At 38.1% G+C, this 14843-nt stretch overlaps 1 protein-coding gene and 1 long non-coding RNA gene across 4 annotated transcripts in view; one reads left to right on the forward strand and one right to left on the reverse strand.

Annotated features, from left to right (window-relative positions):
• The window catches only part of LOC123577416, a 74721-nt gene that overhangs the window by 59135 nt on the left and 743 nt on the right, over positions 1-14843 (reverse strand). The gene's annotated exons all lie outside the window — the stretch shown is intronic.
• Positions 1-14843, forward strand: part of VCL (vinculin) — a 110446-nt gene that overhangs the window by 26536 nt on the left and 69067 nt on the right. For both annotated transcript variants that reach the window (XM_045439665.1, XM_045439664.1), the window contains exon 2: positions 8613-8683. In XM_045439665.1, the coding sequence (XP_045295621.1) occupies positions 8613-8683 (71 nt within the window). The remainder of the gene's footprint in view (positions 1-8612; positions 8684-14843) is intronic.

Raw genomic sequence — 14843 nt, forward strand, 5'->3', positions numbered from 1 at the left:
GTTAGAGAATAAAGTCTAAGTCCACTGCACACAAGGCCCTCCCTGATGTGGTCCCTTTCTTCTTCTCCAATTTCCTATCTTCTTTATATCTCCTCCTTGTGGACCTGTGTTCCTTGAACTGGCCATACCTTCACATAGCTGCTCCACTGCTGGAAAGCTCTTTCTTCCCCAAATCCCATTACTCCTGGAGAAGAACTCTTATCAGCCTTTCTAGAGTTTCTTTTCCTCTGTGAAACCTCTTCTACATCACTGATGCAGAGCTGAAGCTTGGATGTGACTCTGTTAGAGCACGCATTACACTGTGTAACAATGATTAGTTTAAGCATTTGTCTTGTCTTTCTGTGAAGGGCAAGGACTGAATCCCACTTACTTTTATATTGCCATCACACACAATGTTGTGCACAGTGCCTACCACATAGGAAGTACTCAGTGAGTGGTTGATTAAATGAGTGAGTTGGAAATCAGAGTAGGTTAGAGAGTCCTTGTTTTTCTGGATATATGGCTTTTTAAACACCTGACTCTAGTATATCATCTGTGAACAATGCAAAAGGTACAGTGAGGGGTGGGTGGATCATAAATCCATCACCACTGCAGGAAAATAAGCAAAAGTGTTGCTGATGGTGGGCATATACATTATTATTGTTTTATGACATAGACATGGTACTGGACACAGCTGCATATCAGAATGGCCCTTCAGTATAACGGATTGATCAGCCTAATAGCTATACTACAGAAACAGAGATTTGAGCCAAACTAAGTGCAGGCAGTATTGTGCACATTCCCTTGTCTGGTCACAATCAGTTGGTTTCCATCAGTTGGCTCCATGGCTGGCCTACCGTAACTTTAAGTGTACATTTGGCTTACATTTTCATTGTTTGCATTTTCTTGTCTAAATACATTAGGGGAGCATCTGGGTAGCTCAGTCAGTGAAGCATCTGACTCGATTTCAGCTCAGGTCATGGATCTCACGGTTTGTGGGTTTGAGCCCCGATCCAGCTCTGCGCTGACAAGGTGGAGCCTGCTTGGGATTCTCTCTCCCTCTCTCTCTCTGCCCCTCCCTCTTAGCTCTCTCTCAAATAAAAAAATAAATAAAATAAAAATAAAATACATTAGGGACTTCTGTTGATTACCCTCTCCCTGTACCCTTTAAATCTGATGTTCTATGGCTACCACTTATACTGTGTAAATCTCTAATACAGATTCTCTTATGTGTTTTGTCTTTCTGTTTTATATTTAGGCTAGCTAAGGGAGACATCTACATTAACATACTTTTAGTCTGGGTAATGACTTGAACCAGCCAAGTTGTTGTTTTCTTTCTTTCTTTCTTTCTTTCTTTCTTTCTTTCTTTCTTTCTTTCTTTCTTTCTTTCTTTCTTTCTATTGCTGGAAAGAAACCAAATCTCTGTACATTACTGAACCAAATTGAGTGGGTCGTGATAAAAGGAGTAATAATAACAACAGCAGAAGACAAAAGGCCTCTCTCATAGAATTTTGAACTAAAGTCACATATTGAACAAAAGATATTTAAATTAACTACTGAACAAAGTAAGAGCTCTTCAAAAGAAACAGGGCTTCCCGCCAAGCCCCCTGAAAATGCCCCCAGGCCTCTTACTCATTCACTACCCTTATTTCATTTTATCTAAGGATGCTTTATTTCTTATCTCATTCTCTTCCTACCACCTAGCGGACACATAGTTGGCACTTACTGCCTGTTTATTGAATTGAGGGAATTGGGCCTCAAGAGTTAGAGGCAATTCTCTGAAGAAGAAAATAAAAGAGAAATAGTTTTAGCAGTGAATAGAACCAACAAGTCTGAATTTCAGCAATGGAACAAAGCTTGGAAGTAATAAAATGTATTTACTATAAAGTTAGATTACTTTGAAAGGGTTGTTTTTAAATGCTCACCTGGAAAACCTCAGAACTTATAATTAAGACCTATTTGGCATTCTGGCATTCTTTTCTCTGCTTTTTTTTTTTTTTTTTAAGTACCCTTCATGCCCAGCATGAGGCCTGAACTCACGGCCCTGAGATCAAGACCCAAGATGAGATCAAGAGTCCGATGCTCAACTGACTGAGCATCCAGGTGCCCTTCCCCTGCTTTGTACCCTTTAACTATGGGCATTTATTTTTCAGAGGGAATATGATTTATTTTAAGGTTAAAAAATCAGACATCAACTTTAACCTCACAATCATAAAATGTATAGATAAAATATACAGGAAGTGAGAGCTTTTAAATTTTGCATTTATTAATCATTTCATACCTTGCCTTGTTCCTAAAAAGAATTTGAAGTGGTCAATGAAGACTGAAGGTAGAAAAGATAAACTTAAAGGTAAATTTCCTTTATCAGAGAGCTAAAAGGTAATTGGGTCAACCTACAGTAGACAAGGAAGGAAAGAGATCACATAGTTGAGAAGAAATATTTGAGTAATTATATGATTCATTTCAGGTCACATGACCATATATTTATTTATTTGTTTATTTTTAATGTTTATTTTTGAGAGAGAGAGAGGCAGAGCACAAGCAGGGGAGGGGCAGAGAGAGAGGGAGACAGAATCCAAAGCAGGCTCCAGGCTCCAAGCTGTCAGCATGGAGCCCAACGCGGGTCTTGAAGTCACGAACCCTGAGATGACCCAGAGCTGAAGTCGAACCCTTAACATACTGAGCCACCCAGGTGCCCCCATACATGACTATTTATTAGCTAAGCTGTAACTAGAAACCAAGTCACTAAATTCCTGTGCATGTGCTCTTAACATGTATGTAGTAAAAACATTTGGCTTAACTACTCAAGTTGTTAAGTGTTTTGATGACTGGTGCTGCACAGGTTCGAGAAGCATTTGTCCAAATTATTACTGACCTGCTTGTTTGCAAAGTGTAGCTTGTATTAGGAATCATGTGCTTCCCCACAGTAAGGCTGAGGCCTCCAGGAGTAATGTTTTCCACAAGCCATGAAGATTCCTGCTAGTTAACAAAGAGCATTTTGTGAATTAATCCCTTTCTTAATTGTTCTACTCTTTTTGTTTGGAAAAGATGGATGCTAAAAAAGCTGTTTTGTTTTGATAGTGTGGGAAAAGAGAAGGAAAGTACATTTCCTGGTTGATGGCCTAAAAAATGTGAAGCTTTATCTTGGCTCTCCTAGATAGACTTTGCCAGCTGTTCACAAATAGAAGATGCTTTTCTGATCCTGCATATCTTTAGAAACTGGCTTCTTTGGAACTTCTTGACTTGATACTTGAGTGATACAACACTGAATTGGAAAGATCTAGAACAGAGGATGACAACCTTTGAATAAATGGGCAAGTGAAGTTACATAATCTTCTCTGTCTTTGCTTGGCATACAAAGCCCTTCCCAAGGTGACTGGAGCTTCCCTTTCTAGCCTCATTTCTTTTGCTGAGGCTACACCAACCTGTTTTTCTTGTCTACTCAACCATATGCTCAAACACATCGGAGCCTTTGCCTGTTCTCTCCTTTCTGCTTGGACTGTCGGATCCCTCTCTTCTCCATCTAGCAACTCTGTCTTTGCAGACCCAGCTCCTTTGTTTTGTGAAGAGACCATGCAGCAAAGGCAAAAATGAAGGTTAATCTAGCAGCTGTGTGAAGAGTGAATTAGAAGATGGAAGTCTAGAGTCAGGAAGACCAGTTTTAGGAGACAGTGAAAGTCCCATCGACCTGAGTTGTGCAATATAGTAGCCACTAGCCACATGTGGCAATTACAATTAAAATTAATTGAAAGAAGCCAATCGATAAAGGTCACATACTGGATGATTCTATACGACATTTTAGAAAAGGTAAAACTATGGAGACAGTGACATGATTAGTGGTTGCCAGGAGTGAGTTGTCATGTCGACTATGAGTTTTGGGTGATTATGATGTAGTCAATGGTAGGTTTATGGGTAGTAACAAATGTACTCTCTGGTGTGGGTTGTTGATAATGGGGGAGGCTGTTGTATGGAGCAGGGAGTGTATGGGAAATCTCTGTTATCTTCCCCTTAGTTTTGCTGTGAACTTAAAGTGCTATAAATGAAAAATAAAATCTTAATTAAAAAAATAAAGATTAATTAAAATTAAATAAAAAGTAATAATTTACTTCTTCATTTGCACAAGCCATACTGCTCAATAGGCATATGTGGCTGTTGCCTACTGTATTGGGTAGGACAGTTCAAAAAGAACATTTCTATCATAACAGAAAGTTCTATTGGACAGCATTGCTAAAAATCAATTCCTCAAGTGAAAATGACATTTATTCTACACAGTCATGCTTTATGTGTTTTGCCTTAAAAACGGGAGCGTTTATTTATTGTACCTAATTTAATTCTGGACTGAGTATATTGAAGATTGGAGTGACTGTGGATACTGTCACCACAAGTATGAATGCAGCTTAGAATAGTAAATTAAGGGGTGCTTGGGTGACTCAGTCAGTTGAGTATCTGACTATTTCAGCTCAGGTAATGATCTCAGGGTGGTGGGATTGAGCCCCGCATTGGACTCTGTGCTGGGTGTGGAGCCTGCTTAAGATTCTCTCTCTCCCTCTGCCCTTCCACGCCATCTCCCTGCCACCAAAAAAGAAGAGCACAGGCTCTGGAACCACATGCCTTTTTTTAAAAAAAAATAGCTTCTGGATAAGTAGCCTTTGAGTATATTTTTATTATCTACTTTTCTTTCCCCACTTACCCCTATCCTTAGAAAAGAGAAATAAAATATTTAAGTAAAATTCATTCATTCTTCAGTAATTACCTTCACCAGGGTCAGGTTATTGGCTATTTGTAAAACTGTTTTAATGGTTTTGCTGGGTGTACTCATGATTGCTTTATTTTTAATTTTAATTTTTATTTATTTTTTTAAAAACAGATTATCTTGGGGCGCCTGGGTGGCGCAGTCGGTTAAGCGTCCGACTTCAGCCAGGTCACGATCTCGCGGTCCGTGAGTTCGAGCCCCGCGTCAGGCTCTGGGCTGATGGCTCAGAACCTGGAGCCTGTTTCCGATTCTGTGTCTCCCTCTCTCTCTGCCCCTCCCCCGTTCATGCTCTGTCTCTCTCTGTCCCAAAAATAAATAAACGTTGAAAAAAAAAATTAAAAAAAAACACAAAAAAACAGATTATCTTAATTTTTAAATTTAATTTTTTTGAGAGAGACAGAGAAAGCATGAGTGGGGGAGGGGCAGAGAGAGAGGGAGAGAGAGGGTCCCAAGCAGGCTCCCTGCTGTGTGGGGCTCAAACTCCCGAAACTGTGAGATCATGACCTGAGCCAGAATGAAGAGTTGGACAATTAACCGACTGAGCCATCTGGGTGCCCCATGATTGTTTTATTTTTTGAGGGTAAATCTTTGCCATATATCAGCCTTCCAGCATTGCTGCCTTCAAAGACCTTTCACCTAATTGATCAGAAGTCATTTCTGATTCCCCCACCCAACCCCTCGGTCTACTCCCCATCCCCCACTCCTTGCAGTCCAAGAGCAAGTCCTATTAGTTCTTCCTCCAAAAGAGCTAATTCTCCATTTCCACTTTCATGTCTTATTTTAAGTTACTGTCATCTCTCTGCTGGATGACTGCAGTAGCCTCCTAACTGGTCAGACTGCTTCCCCTTACCCACTAAGATCACTTGGCCACATCACAGACAAAAATGTCTTTTTAAAAAGAAAATCAGGTCATTTCAATCTCCTGTTTAGCAGTCCTTCTTCTTACTGTATTTAGAAAAGATTCCACACATCTTAACCTAGCCTAAAAGGCTCTTTGCCATCTGGCCCTTGCCTTCTTATCCAGCCCTATCACCACCACACCTTCTCCCCTCACTGAACTTCAGCCACTCTGGCCTCCTTAAGCTTCCTTGGATATACTCAAATTTTCCTGCCATAGGGTCTTTGTCTTGTTTCTCCCTATGGAGTGTTCTTTCCCAGTTCTTCCATGAGGCTTCCTTCTCAGCTTCAGAGTCTCAACTCCAGTGTTACTTCCTCAGAGAAGTCTTCTTTATCCACTCTTTAAAGTAGGAACCCTCTACTCCTACCCTATAGTCTATATAGCATCATCCTTACCATTATCTGGGGTGATTTTGTTTGTGTATTTATGTACTTGTGCACTTTCTGTCTACTCCTACTAGAATAGAAGTTCCATGAGGGCAGGAGGCTTATTTTTACTCTCTGCTCTAGCCCCAATACCTAGAACAGTGCCTGGCTTATGTAGTTGTACTCATTAAATGTTTCATAATGCTGAATAACTGCTGAATAACTGAATGTTTTCTAAAGGAGATATAAGAGGAACTCACTCCTCTTCTTCCCTTGCTGTGTCTCTGTGTGTGTAAAATAAAAGAAATCTCCATGTGTCTAAATATGAATATCCTTCTAGGCCCTTATACTCAGTATGAACTAGTGACTTTGTTGCTGAACTTCATTTTTTATTTCATGAAATCATGGCCCACAGCTTTTTGAATGGTTGATTTTAGTTGGAAAATATAGTGAACAATACATCTGGAAATATTCTGTCATGTTTTGATCTGAGAAACTCTAGAGAACCAGCTGCTGATTTGAAAGGCTTTTATTATGATACAGGCAGTCTATTGTGTACAAAAGCACTGGCTATTACACAGTGGTATATGTGTTTTTGCTTTTTTCTGAGCTATTAACTTGAGAGAAAAAACTTGTATTCATTAACTTATGCATGACTTGTATTCCCTGAGAATAGTTTATTGTATTATTTTCTTTAACTGATTTACTGTGCACTAAGGGATTTTTCTTACTTGTTTTTTTTCTTTAAACTCAAGCAAAAGTTAAACAGTTAAATGGTAGGATTGAGATACTTTCCATTCTGGATTTAAAAAAAAATTACAGATTTCGGCATTAAACTGTGGTTTATATTTATGATTTAACACTTTTATGTAGCTTTATATTGGTAAAATGGGTGGATTTCACCATTTACTATATTCAAGTTTACCTTTCTTTAGAGTACTTTAGAGTATGTGATATAGCTGTAGTGAAAGAAAAATTGACATCCAAGCCCTACAGAGGAATAATTTTGAAGAAAGTGAGTATGTGTACCATTTGTGATATAATAAATATGTGTGCACATAATCTGGTTAGTGTGGCTTTTAATATTTTGATATATTTTTAGATATTACTATTTGGAAGATTTATATGAAATGACCTAATTACTACAGTTATTAGGTAGCAAATAATTGCATCTAAATAACCCAGAATAACATTTTAATATTACTTTTTAAATTATAAAAATTGTATATTCACATTTCAGAAGATTAGAAAAGAGGAAATACAGATACAGAATTTCCTAAGCATCATTATAATCACTGTTAACATTTTGTTCTGCATTCTTTCAGTGTTTTGCTTCATACATATGGATTTTTCTGGTTTGTTGTAATCATAGTGTATTTATTATTTTTATTCTTCCTTTTAAATGAAATATAATGTCAGAAAAATTTTTATGTAGTGCTGAGTCTTTATAACCATTGTTTTAATGGCTCTGTAGTACTCTATCTTTATCCTAATTTACTTAGCTGTTCCTTGTTGTTGGATAAGTTATTTAAAAAATGTTTTGGCTTTTATAACTAACATGATAGTGAATATTTTTGTGAATCTTACCACATTTGGTATTATTGCTTATAGTGTATATTCTCTTTAAGTGGAATTCCTAGATATGACTTTTCATATCTCTTAACACATACTAGTAAATGCTTTTCCAAATGGAGTATGCCAGTTTACATTGCCATTAGAAGGGTATAAAACTATTCCATTGTAGCATTCAGCATTATATATTATTTTTTAAAAAGTTGATCTATAATTAGGGGAAAAATCATGTTGCTTTAGTTTGAATTTATTTATTTTTAATTAAATTTTTTTTTTTTTTTTTAGTTTAGAGAGAGCATGAGCAAGGGAGAGGGGCAGGCTCCATGCCCAATGCAGAGCCCGAGATGGTGCTTGATCCCAGGACGCTGGGATCGTGACCTGAGTGAGCTGACATCAAGAGTCAGATGCTCAACTGACTAAGCCACCCAGGCACCCCTGGTGTGAATTTTTTTGATTAATGGTGAAGTTGTGTATTTTCATATGTTTGGTTTCTAGTTTCAGCATCATAATTGCTTTATACTTTTTTTCAGTTCCAGTAATATGTTTTTTTTCCCCCCTGTATAGACATTTAGCTTACTTATCTTGATTCATTGTACTTCATGTACTGTATTAGAGATACAGGGGTACTTGACTAGCTCCGTTGGTGGAGCATGTGACTCTTGATCTTGGGGCTGTGGGTTTGAGCTCCACATTGGGTATAGGGATTACTTAAATATAAAATCTTAAAAAAAAAGATAAAGTAGTTTGTCAATTAAACATATATACATATATCTCAGAGATGAGTTTATCTCTTTTTTTTACTGTGCTCCGTGGTGCCTTCAAATGAATTACTCTGAACAAGGGGTGGTACATTGTTTGTATCCCATATTGTTATCCAAGTATATTGTGGAAGGATATATGGGAACTATCTTGATAATTTCAAAAATCCAGAAATTTTCTTTGAATCCAGAAACTTCGATGATAAAGTATGTTTCAATATGTTTAAGTATAAGTTTTTAAAAGTCTGAGAATTTATTATTGAATTGTGAATCTTTTTCTCCTGTAGGTTGGAAAAGAGACTGTTCAAACCACTGAAGATCAGATTTTGAAGAGAGATATGCCACCAGCATTTATTAAGTGAGTAAATCATTCTTCTCTTGCTAAGCAGAATAATCCTCTTGGTAGGAAAGAAAATTAACTGATTCCAGGGCAACTTTTTTTTTTTTTTTAATATAAAAGTGTTTACAATTGAGATTTTGACTTTTCATCTTATAACACTGTAGTTCCTACTGTTGATTGTATTCATTGCTATTAGGCATTTTTGACATAGTGATTTTTAAAAAAAAATTTTTTTTTTTTTCAACGTTTATTTATTTTTGGGACAGAGAGAGACAGAGCATGAACGGGGGAGGGGCAGAGAGAGAGGGAGACACAGAATCGGAAACAGGCTCCAGGCTCTGAGCCATCAGCCCAGAGCCTGATGCGGGGCTCGAACTCATGGACCGTGAGATCGTGACCTGGCTGAAGTCGGACGCTTAACCGACTGCGCCACCCAGGCGCCCCGACATAGTGATTTTTAATGAAAGTTTGACTTCTGAGTTTCATTATTTGGAATGGAAAAGATTCAGAAACATTCTGACCTTAGCAGGTGTGAATCTGAGTTATATGCTAAACACCTTTGCTTGGAGATGAGGGAATAACAGTAGATACAAACTTAAAAATTTGTTGCAGTGTTATTTCAGTAACATTTTAAATTTAAGTTATATTTACTTATCACCCAAATTCCTACAAATAATTTGCAGGTGTTTTGGCCTATCCTGAGTAAAAGTGGAGATACTAACTTTTGATTAGTTAAAACTTTGTCAAGTTTGTCTTTGCTCAGTGATTTTGTTCTATGGCAGTCAAGTCCTAAGTAAATGTAAAGGTTGGTGCATAGGACAGAAAAAAAGTGAAATCTTTACTTTTCAAAAGTCAAAAGTAAGGAAAGGCTATTCAGTTACAAAAAGAAAGTGGCAAAGGATTTGAATAGTCACCTCAAAAGAGGAAATCTAAATTGCCAATAAATTATGAACAGGCACTCTATCTCATTACTCATCAGAGCTGTGCAAATTACTCCATTATAAACCCTAAATTAAGAAGTGTGATAATATTAGTTGTTGATAAAGATGTGGAGCAATTGGAACTCTCATACACTCCTACTGGGAATGTAAATTGGTGCGGCCACTTTGGAAAACAGTTTGGTGTTAGTAAAGTAGAGGACAGACAATTCTCAGAGAAGCTTATGCCCATGTACACTAGGATCCATATATGAAAACATTGATGTCAACATTTTTCATGATGACTCCACTGGTCTGTTTATTGTAGAATGGATAAAAACAATTATGGTATAGTCATAAATTGGAATACCAATCAGTAATGAAAGAGAATTTTTCACTTCAAAATGGTTGATTTTATATTATGTGAATTTTACTTCAATTAAAAAAATGAATGAATCTCAAAAATAAATGAGAGAAATTAATGATAGATACATAGGCAGTCTCCATTTATTTAAACTTCAGAAACATGTAGAAGTAAACTGCCTTTAAAAGATGAAGATAAGTAAGGAAATAATGATTACAAAAGTCAGGGTAATGGTACCTCTGGGAGGAAGGAAGAGGGTTATACTCAGGGTGAGGCCACACAGGGGCTTCTGAAATGGTAATAATATCAAAATAAACAAATAAACGGTAATGTATTTCTTGATGTAAGTGTTGAGTTATATGGGTTTGTTTTATAACTATTCATTATATTATATGTATGTTTTATACAAATTTCTCTATGTATGTTATATATCACAATTTTAAATAAAGTGAGAAGTATTCTTTTATTTTTAACCTCCTTATGTTCTATTTTCATTGAACAGATGCAAAATTTCACCCATGTTGATGTCTTTTTATTTCTAACTTACTTGAGTGGGTGTTTCTACATAATGGTGTTTCTGTTAATTCTGCAAAATGTTCATGTGTCAGGAAGTAAGGGGCCAGAAGCATCTGTTTTTTGTAGAGCCTGTTTTGTGGGAGTATCTTTTCTGATTTGCCTCACTGGACTTGATAACCTCCAAGGTTTCTTCCAGCTCTAACCAATATGAGCCTACTTTGTTTATGTGCCATTTCATCAGCATGGTAATATTAAGAGGAGTCCTATGCTGTCAGTTAAACGTTATAATTAAACTTATATTTACCTTACATTAAAAACACAGATCTTGGGAATGCAAGCTGGTGCAGCCACTCTGGAAAACAGTATGGAGGTTCCTCAAAAAACTAAAAATAGAACTACCCTACGACCCAGCAATTGCACTACTAGGCATTTATCCATGGTGTGCTGTTTCGAAGGGACACGTGCACCCCCATGTTTATAGCAGCACTATCCACAATAGCCAAAGTATGGAAAGAGCCCAAATGTCCATCGATGGATGAATGGATAAAGAAGATGTGGTGTGTATATACAATGGAGTATTACTCGGCAATCAAAAAGAATGAAATCTTGCCATTTGCAACTACGTGGATGGAACTGGAGGATATTATGCTAAGTGAAATTAGTCAGAGAAAGACAAAAATCATATGACTTCACTCATATGAGGACTTTAAGAGACAAAACAGATGAACATAAGGGAAGGGAAACAAAAATAACATAAAAACAGGGAGGGGGAAAAAACAGAAGAGACTCAAATATGGAGAACAAACTGAAGGTTACGGGAAGGGGTGTGTGGGGGGGGATGGGCTAAATGGGTAAGGGGCACTAAGGAATCTACTCCTGAAATCATTGTTGCACTATATGCTAACCAATTTGGATGTAAATTAAAAAAAATAAAAAATAAAACAAGTTAATACAAAAAGACATTAAAAAATCATTTATAGATTCACAAAACAGATTGGTAGTTGCTAGAGATGAGGCAGAGTGGAGTGGGGGGCCAAAATGGTGTAGTGGGTCAAACGTACAAGCTTCAGTTACAAAATAAATGAGTCTTGGGGGTATAATATAAAATTGTTAAGAAAATGAATTTTAAAAGTTATCATATGAAAAAATTAAAACTATGGATGGCAACTAGTCTTAATTTGTGATTCTTTCACAATATATACCCATTTAAAATCATGTGTACATCTGAAACTAATATAATGTTATATGTCCATTATACCTCAATAAAAAATAAAAAGAGAAAAAAACCACATAGATCTAGCTCATACCTGTTTGCCCCTCACTCCCTGGAAAGTATAGAGCATGGTGAGATAATGCACAAGGGGTTTTCAACATCAGGTGGGTATTTGAACTAGGTGACCCTACAGAAATTTCCTTTCAACCCTGACATTCAAGTCTATGAAGATCATTTGACTGATTAATGATTTTTTTTTTCAGGAAACTAATTTCTGCTCATCCCCAGAAATATATCCTTGAAGTATGCTATGTGCTCTCACAGGCTTCCTTGGGGACTTAGACAAATTAAGGAGTGTGTCCTAGTGATATTTTCCAAAAAAATAGGTAACTTTAAACCAAAACAAAACTTTAGGGGCACCTGTGTGGCTCAGTGGGTTAAGCATCTGACTCTTGATTTCAGCTCAGGTCATGATCTCACTTTTGTGAGTCTGAGCCCTGCGTTGGGCTCCATTGGGCTTCTTCTCCCTGACAGTGTGGAACCTGCTTGGAATTCTCTCTCTTCTTCTTTCTCTGCCCCTCCCCTGCATGTTTATATGCTCTCTCACTCAAAATAAATAAAATAAACCTTAAAAAAAAACCACCAAAACAAAACTTCATTGATTACCCTTAGTGGTAAGTAGTACACCAGTTCCCTACTCTAGTAGGTTATTTATTTGTTTATTTATTTATTGGTAATTGGTGATATAAAGAAAAAAATTAAGATTTACCTTGCCTTTCCAGAGGTTCTTCAAAAAAATTAAAAGTAGAACTACCATATGATCCACAGTTCCACTTCTGGGTATTTATACAAAGGAAACAAAATCACTACCTCAGAAAGGTATCTGCATACCCATATTCTCTGCAACCTTACTTACAAAAGCCAAGACATGGAAACAACCTAAGTGTCCATCAGAGAATGAATGGATAAAGAAAATGTGGTATGTTTGTATGTGTGTATGTATACAGACACACACACACTGGAATATGGGGGAAATGAGTGAAGGTGGTTGAAAGGTACAAACTTTCAGTTATAAGATATATAAGTCCTAGAGATGTAATGTACAGCATGGTGGCTATAGTTAACAATATTGTATATTTGAAAGTTGCTAAGAGAATAGATCTTAAATGTTGTCTTCACCCACACACAAAAAATTGTAACTATCTTGCCTTCCCTGTACAGACTTTATCTCAGAGTAACCGAACAGTCCTAGTTGATGAGGGGAATTTTAGCCAACAAATGTGAAATTAATGACAGAATTAGGAAGTCGTAATTATGCAATTTTAATTAGGAAGCAATTGATTTAGGTAAAGATCATTAATGGATTTAGGTAAACCATTCATAGGTTTTAACCTTTATTGCACCATGGGGAAAAATCCTGGTCTCCATGGAGAATAAAGGAAAAACACTATGTTATGATCAACTGAAAAACTTACTGAACGGTGTTTTTTTTTCTTAATGTTTGTTAATTTTTGAGAGAGCGAGCAAGCGCATGAGTGCGGGAGGGGCAGAGAGAGGGAGACACAGAATCTGAAGCAGGCTCCAGGTTCTGAGCTGTCAGCACAGAGCCTGACGCGGGGCTCGAACTCACAAACTGTGAGATCATGACCTGATCTCAAGATCAGGAGTCAGTCACTTAGCCAATTGAGCCACCCCCAGGTGCCCCCTGGGTGGCAGTTTTTTATTGGGACATTGTTTAGGCCAGTAGCCAGGCTTACCAGAAGTGTGACAAGCTCTTGGAGGGGGCTTGGAGAATGTTTAGGTTGAGCCAGCAGGGTAAGACTGAATAGCTCCAGTAAGGGCAGTAGCTTAGTAAGCATGAGATCGTTTTTGATCTCTTTGTCTCGTTTCCTCTTTGATTCCTCCTGTCTGTTGTTAAAGACCCTGAAGGCCAAGTCCAGTAGTTCATATTGAGGGGTTTGAGGGCCTTTATCCAACTTTTGAGGTTTCTTTCTAATGTCTGAGGCTGACTGGGAGATGAAATGCATAGATAGGCAGGATCGATTTTCCTTTGTGAAAGAGAGAGAGAGGGTGCAAGTGAGTGAGGGGCAGAGAGAGAGAGAATCCCAGGGAGGCAGAGAGAGACAGAGACAGAGAAGCAGAGCTCACCTGATGTGGGGCTCGAGCTCATGAGTTTGTGAGTTTTTAAAGAGCCTCAGTGAGGTGGGTGAGAAAAAGGGCAGAGTTTTCATCTGATCTGTGGGTGCTTTTTCTTAACCTTTCATAATTGACCTGTTTAGAAGCTGCCTGCTACATGCCTCTTATGAAGCCGGTGGTCCTGTGGTTGCATTTGGCTTTGTCTCCAGAGGAGGGCTGGTAATTCCGATTGGGCTCAGCTAAGGGAACTGCTGCATTGCTGGGAGCATGTTGTACAGGCTCTCTGCAGTTTAGATCATCGGCATATTCAGTAGCCTTGGACCAAATTCTGTTTTTTTCTTCTGGGGTGGTACAGGTGGAGAGAATAACATATAGGTCCCTCCACAATAAATCACAGGAAAGAGTGAGATATTCAAATTCTTTAGTGAACCTGGAGGAATCAGTTGAGAAAGAGCTAAGCTTAAATTCCATATGAGAAAGATCTGGCATGAAGGGAACGTGGACCCAAACAATGCCCCCTGCTGTAGCCACTTTGCGAAGAGGGAATTGGGTGGTGAGAGCATCAGGAGGTTGGTAAGAGTGATCAGAGCGAGTGTGGGCAGGAGAAGGATTGAGAAGTGGAGGCAAGGGCTTAAGGGGGGATGGGGGTGCTGAAGGGCCTTGAGGGGAAGGAGGGTACTGGGGTGTGTGTGGAGGTGCCAGAGGATCAACTATGGGTAAGTGGAAAGGTGGAGGTGGGTCAGCAGGGTCAAATCCAAGTTGGTAGAACTGGGGAGATAGAAGGAACATACGACAGGCAGTGCGAAGGTCAGGATGACAAGCGAGTTCAAAGAAAGCTTGGACATAAGGAACCTCACCTCATTTACCCAGGCCATGACAATATAAACTCAATTGGAGAAGAGAATTGTGGTTAAGAGAGAGCTGTTCTCTGGCCAGCCCTTCTGGTCATCTAATTAATATTGGGGCCAGGCTGCGTTACAGTAGAAAATTAAGACGTTTGGGCCAAATACCTTGTTTCAACTGAAGGTTTTT

This window comes from Leopardus geoffroyi, chromosome D2, assembly GCF_018350155.1.
Source record: "Leopardus geoffroyi isolate Oge1 chromosome D2, O.geoffroyi_Oge1_pat1.0, whole genome shotgun sequence".
Classification (NCBI taxonomy): domain Eukaryota; kingdom Metazoa; phylum Chordata; class Mammalia; order Carnivora; family Felidae; genus Leopardus; species Leopardus geoffroyi.